This window comes from Haliaeetus leucocephalus, unplaced genomic scaffold (genome assembly GCF_000737465.1).
Source record: "Haliaeetus leucocephalus isolate CR32 unplaced genomic scaffold, Haliaeetus_leucocephalus-4.0 Scaffold197, whole genome shotgun sequence".
Taxonomy (NCBI): Eukaryota; Metazoa; Chordata; class Aves; order Accipitriformes; family Accipitridae; genus Haliaeetus; species Haliaeetus leucocephalus.
The window spans coordinates 100,386-106,822 of NW_010972633.1; the positions used below are offsets into that span (position 1 = coordinate 100,386).

At 67.8% G+C, this 6,437-nt stretch overlaps 1 protein-coding gene across 1 annotated transcript in view; it reads right to left on the reverse strand.

Annotated features, from left to right (window-relative positions):
* Positions 1-831: 831 nt before the first annotated feature.
* The window catches only part of GAREML (GRB2 associated, regulator of MAPK1-like), a 6,709-nt gene continuing 1,103 nt past the window's right edge, over positions 832-6,437 (reverse strand). The window contains exons 2-6 of the mRNA XM_010565909.1: positions 5,593-5,733; positions 4,006-4,136; positions 2,738-3,853; positions 1,863-2,026; positions 832-1,705 (exon numbers count right to left, since the gene is read on the reverse strand). Of these exons, the coding sequence (XP_010564211.1) occupies positions 832-1,705; positions 1,863-2,026; positions 2,738-3,853; positions 4,006-4,136; positions 5,593-5,733 (2,426 nt within the window). The remainder of the gene's footprint in view (positions 1,706-1,862; positions 2,027-2,737; positions 3,854-4,005; positions 4,137-5,592; positions 5,734-6,437) is intronic.

Sequence of the window (6,437 nt, forward strand, 5' to 3'; positions counted from 1 at the left end):
TCTGTGGAGCTGGTAACCAGCCTTCAGCCCTCCCTGGGGGGGATGCAGCAGCCCCCAAGCCCTGCCCCCTGCATGGAGGGCTGTGCAGGAGCTGTGCTTGCGGGGGGGTGAGCCCTGCTTCCCCCTCCGCGGCCAAGGAGCTGGAGTCGGGACCGGGGAGGTCTGGTCCCCGACCCTCCTGATGCTGTGCCCCTATCGAGCTCCATGCAGAGCAGGGTTTGGGGAGCTTGGGGGTCCTTGGGGCACCTCACCGTGGGCCATGGGAGAGTCAGGTGCGCTGGGTGGTGGTTGCTGCCCTGAGCGTAGGTCTCTGCCTCCTTTTCTTCCATGTCCATCAGGCAGGGGAGCTTCCTTCCAGGGCCCTGAAATCACCCTGTGGTGCAGGCAGCCCGGAGCAGCTCCCGGAGCAATGCTTTCCCTTGCAGGGGGGACACATCCCTTCCAAAGAGGATGGGAGTGACTGCCAGAGCCTCCATCTCTGCTAAGAGCCCCTTTCCCCCTCCTCCCCAAGCAAGGGGCTTCTCTCGTGGCTCGTTTTTCTCCCATACGTTTATTACGCTAATCCACAAGGATTAAGTTAAACCAGTCAATGCGAACTCCAGTGTTTTCCAGCCCGTTTGGGCCAAAATTACCGTCCAGTGTTAAAAAGGAAAGGGGGGAGGGCCAGGAAATAGGGCTGAGCTGCTGGGAAGGAGGAAGACCCACAGCTGGCGGGCACCGCCACATCAGGGCACCCCCAGAGCGGGGCAGGGGACAGGAGCGGGGAGAGCCAGAGCTACGGTCCAGGTGTTTGGGGGACCCCAAGGGTCCAGGGGGTCCCCAAGCGTGCGGCTAGATCTTGGGGCGCCAGCCCTTGATGAACTGCATGATCTTCTTCACCTGGAGCTTGGTGAGGCGAAAGTCGTCGGCCAGGATCTCCTCGCTGAGCTGCACGAAGATGCTGCCGTCGATGCGCTCGCGGGCGAAGAAGCTGACCACGTCCTCGGAGAGGCCGATGAAGCGCAGGCACTTGGAGACCTCCTCCAGCGAGAGGGCCGAGAGGTCGGCGGGGGGCAGCCAGGGCGAGCCGTCCCCACTGGGACGGGGGGCGGCCAGTGGAGCCCCCCCGTCGCCCCTCGCCGCCGGCGGCACCTCGATGACGCCCTGCGCCAGGTAGACGCGGGTGACGCCGCCCTCAGCCCCGCGCAGGACGGCGGGCGAGAGCGGGGCTGCCCCACGGATGACGATGCTGTCCCCCTCGAACCCCTTGGGTGGGCGAGGGGGGGGCGCCGGCTCCTCGACGGGGGCGAAGGGCTCTGGCGAAGAGGAGGAGGAGGGGGCGGCCGGGGCCGAAGGCGGCTTGGGCCATTCCGGGCTCTCCGGCCATTCGGTCGGGCCGGCGAAAGGGTTGAGCGCCCCGAAAGGGGCGAAACGTTTTTGGGGGTGCGGGGGCTTGAGGCGGGGGCAGCTACGGTAGGGCTTCAGAGATGGGTCGGCCCCCGACAGCGGGGTCGAGCAGCCGCTGCCGGCCCCGGCGCCCGCCTCGGCGTACGCCCAGGGGTCCGACCAGGAGGTTGGGGTGGGCTGGGCGGCGGGGGGCAACGTGGCGGGGGGCAGCGGGCGCCCGGGGGCCTCCCCGGCTTTGCAGTCACCCCAGGTGCAGGGATAGCAGTACAGGGAGTAGGCGTCGGGCGAGGGCGAGCCGCTGCCGCTCCGTGGGACCGACCTGTGGGAGGAAGGGGAGCATCACCATCACCCCGGGGCTGCATTTCCCCCTCCCCCCCAACTCCGTCCCTGACCCCACGCTGCAGGGGTATCTCACCCCGGGGTGTCAACCTGCCACCCCGTCGCGGCATCCCCACGTCCGCGCCGGAGCCACTCACCCATCGTGGAGCCCCGAGGAGTAGTAGGAGAGGCTGGGGCTGGGCGAGGGAGCGGGTGCCAGCTTTGGGCAGCGCAGGGGTGCTGGGGGGCTGCAGGACACGGGGGGGCGGCTGCCCCGGGGTGGCACGGGAGGTGCGTTCAGCAGCCGGCACTCCTCCTTCACCTAGAAGGGGGGATGAGCACCGTCAGGACCCCGGTCACACCGGTGCTGGGGGAATCTGCCCCCCAGGAGCCTGCGGTTGGAGGGGGCAATGGTGGGGGCTTGGGGGCAGCCAGCCCCAGTCGAGCCACGAAGCTCTGGGTACCAGTGGGGAGCCCCAGGGAACCGCGTATCCCGTGGTGCAGGGATCCCAAAAATAGCAGGTACCCCATGGGAAAGGTGAGCCTGAAATTTTGGGTACCCCTTGGTGCAGGGGAGCCCAGAGGATTTGGGTACCCCACGGTGCTGGGAAGCCCAAGAGATTCAGGTACCCCCATGGTGCAGAGAGCCCTGGGGAACCGGGGACCCCATGGTACAAGGGCGTCCTGAGGATTTGGGTGCCCCCGGGTGATGGGGAGCCCTGGGGAACTGGGTACCCCATGGTGCCAGGGAGCCCACAGGATTTGGGTGACTGACTTACTTAACAGAGCTGGGGAGGGACCCCAGAGCCCCACAGCACCTGGGGAGGGGGTCAAGCAGGCTGTGCCGTGGGGCTGACAGCGCGGCCCGGGGCCGTGCACCCCTTGCCCACGGCACAGAACTGCCAACGGGGGCTATGCCAGGGCTCGCCGCCCAGCTACCCCGGTGCATCGCCCCTGGCCAGGGCGGCTGGCAGCAGGCGGGACCCCAGGGGGTGTCATTCCCCATCCCTGGGGACGGGACCGTGGCTCTTACCGCCTCCGACTTGGGTGGCACGGGAGGTGGGGTGTCCCCGCGGGGCTCGTCCCCGGGTACGCCGGGGCGATGCGGGGAGCCCAGCGGGGTGACGGCCCCAAAGGAGACGAGGTCCTGCCGGCCGGCGCCGCTGCCCGGCTCGCAGCAGCCCTCCGGGCTGGGGTTGCTCCAGAGCTCCTCGTAGGGGATCTCCAACAGCTCCTGAGTCCTGAACTCGGGCTCGGCCCAGTCGGGCGTCATGTATTCCCGGTCGGGGTCAGGGAAATCGGGCAGCGGCGGACGCGTCGCGCCCCCCGCGATGCCCCGCGGCCCCTGGCAGCAGGCGGCGGGGTCCCGGGGGACCCCCGTGCCGCAGGCGCAGAGGGAAAGGCGCTGGAGGGGCTGGCTGAGCTCCTCGCGGGCGCAGGCAGGCAGGCAGAGCCGCAGGCGCCGGGGGCTGGCGCACTCCTCCGAAAAGTCAGGTTTGGCCTCCCGCACGGCCCGCGAGTACTCGTCGGGGTTGAAGCGGTCGTGGCAGTACGCGGCGCTGTCCCGCAGCAGCTTCTCCAACTGGGGGTCCCCGGCGAGCAGCCCCTCGGGCAGCTGGAAGCGGGGCATGTCGGTCAGCAGGAGAAAGTGGAAGGGGACCAGCTCGTCCCGGCGGAGGATGCAGCACAAGACCACCGTCTTGGAGATGATGCTGACCAGCTTGTAGCAGTGGCCCTCGCGGATGGCGTGCAGGTCGTAGGGGTTGCGCGCCGGTCGGCTGGGCACGGCCACGTTGACCGGCAGCCGCACCTTCTCGATGATGCTGCGGATGGTGTGCTCGCCCTCCTGCAGCCGCAGCTCGAGGGGGCTGCGGGTGCTGAAGCGGCCCTTGCACTGGAAGGGCAGGCTGAGGCTCTCGTTGGTGCGGTGGTTCATGCAGATCAGGCAGGGCATCTTGCCCTTCACCTGCCTGGCCCCAGCCGCCGGCGCCGCCTTGCCCAGCTTCCGCAGGATGGTGTTGAAGCGCGACTTCTCCTTCACCGTCTTGGCGCAGAGGATCTCCGCTTGGCCCATCAGCGTCAGCTCGTCCCCCGCGTGCAGCGTGAAGTTGTACACCTCGCTGTCCTCGCTGAACTCCCCCGACACCACCTGCCCCGGGACAGCCCCACCATGGGACCCGCTGCCCTGGCACCGTCCCCTGATGTCCCACCACCAACTCTTGATGTCCCACTGTCCTCTCCTGATGTCCCACCACTGACCCCCGATGTCCCACCACCGTCCCCTGTTGTCCCCATACGGACCTTCACACTGAAGGTGATGGCCTCCATGACGAAGACGCGGTCTGGGAAGATGCTGGCCACCTCCTCCACGCTGTTGAAGTACTGCACGGGCTCACGGATGTCCCGGTCCTGGTCCAGCAGCTTGAACTTCCCTGCAAGGGACCACCAAAGCCATGGTGATGAGAGGAGCCCACCTCCAGTGCTCGGCCCCAGAGATCTGCTGTGACCCACCTAGGGGACAGCCCGGCCCTTTGTGGGGGGCAGCCACCCTCGAGGATGACCTGGGGGGGGGGTCCCCATCACATTTTGGGGGGGCATTTCTGTGGGCTTCACCCAACATGTCCAAGCACTGCAAGGGGACACCAAAGCATCCCCCATACCTGTACCTCACACACACACAGCATCGGGGGGGGGGATTTTGGGTGGGACAAAGCACAAAGCCCTGGGCGCACAGAGTGTCTCGGCAATGCTGCTCCAGCACACACACACCCCCCCCAAAGCCACAGGGACCACCCCAAAGCAGCCACAGAAATGCCCTGTGGATGGAGGAACCCACCTGGAGCAGGGCCAGTGGAGCAGCCAACACTGCAGGCAGCCCCCATTGACCCCCAAAACCCGGCCCCAGCCCCACCAGGGCCCCGTGACTCCCCTCTGCCCCACACCTCGGGTGGGAGAGCCACCCGGGAGGGAAGCGGGGGGCTTTGCAGCAGGGATGGCGATGGAGGCGATGGCAGGGACTGGAGGGGGCTGCGGCCAGCAGCGAAACTGCCTCCATTGGCATCAGTTCAGCAGGGATGGACCTGAGGGGAATATTAATCCCCCGACGTGCCCGCGCCAGCCGGCTCCGCCGCTGCCAGCCCCGTGCCAAGCGGTGCTGGGGCCACGGCTGCCCCTCGCCGGGCAGGGTCCCCGTCAGGGCCACAGCACCGGGGACACCGGGATCGGTTGAGGCTGGAACCGCGGTGCCTGAGCCAGGGGCAGCCCATAAGCTGGCACGGCCGGTTTGGGCACAGCCGAGCCCCCTGAAGCTGGTTAACACACTGCCCAGCCCTCCCCTCCTCGGACCCCCCCTTGGGACGGGCGATTAACCCCTCCCCCGCTCCATTTCCCATTATTTATTTATTAGCAGGACTCATTACCGACATGGCGAGCACTTAGAGTGGTCATTAAGGCTCTTGCTACGGCGGCCGCCAGCGTGTCAGCACCTTCGTCTGCGTTGCCAGCCCCAGCCTGTCCCCATCCTCATCCTCATCCTACCCCATCCCCGTCCCTGTCCCCATCCCCATTAGGCTCTCTGTCCCATCCTCATCCCTGTCTGCATCCCATCCCATCCCCACCTGTCTCCCTGTCCCCATCCCGTACTTATCCCCATCCCCACTCCATCCCTGCCAGCCACCCCCCCCCGCAGCCCCCCGCCTTTGGGCTGGGCGCTGGCAGGGCGAGAGGGGCGGAGAGCAGCCCCCAAACCAGAGCATCTCCTCTCCCAGACTGGACCATACTGGAGCACCCCCAGTTCAGCCACCGGAGGTTTGGGGGGGGTCTCAGCCTTGAAGCCTCGGAGGACACCGACACCCTTGTCCTCGCCCCTCGCGCCCCAGCGGCCCCCACCTGGGTACTGGAGCGGGATGTCGATTTTGGGGCCGATGACGTAGTGTCCCTCCTCCAGGCTGTGAGCCGTCACCGTCGTCCACTGCCGGCAGGAGTGGACCAGCAGCACGTCCTGGGTGCTCACCCCCTCCACACGCTCGCCTGCCGGGGGGGGACGACGGGGCTGTCACCATCCCCAGGACACCCCCCCACCACCCTCCCCGGGGCACCCGGGGGTGGCCGGACGGACGGACGGCCAGCCGGAGGGATGAGCAGGTGCCCGCTGCCAAGAGCCGCCAGTTGCCCAGGAAACAATTTCTTTGTCCCCCCCTGAAAAGCTGCAGCCGCCGCAAACAACAAGTTTATTGAGACGGGCCGGCACGGGGGCCCCCACCGCCGCTGCACCCCGGCACCCACCGCCGGCATGGCCCCGCGCACCCGCACCCTGTTCCGGAGGGATGGATCCTGCTCTGGAGGGGGGACACCGCCAAACCGGGGTGACCCTGTGCTGATGCCTGTGCACCCCACTCCCCTGCCCCCCCCCCAGTATCCCCAGACTATCCCCGGACCCCCCCAGTATCCCCAGCACCGCCCCCTGCCCAGTGGGGGCAGCCCCGGTCCCCACGGAGAGGAGAGGCCGAACAGCAACAGCCCCAGACCTGGGGCAGCAGCTCGGTCACATCTCACCTGGCCCTCCAGCCTTCCTCCCTCCTCCTCCTCATCACTCCAACCTCCCTTCTCCTGGTGGCTCTAGTCTTCCTCCTCATCATCCCTCCAGCCTTCCTCCCTCCTCTTCCCCATCCCTCTAGCCTCCCTCTCTCCCTCCTCCCTCTACCCTTCCTCTCTCCTCTCCAGCCCTCTACCCT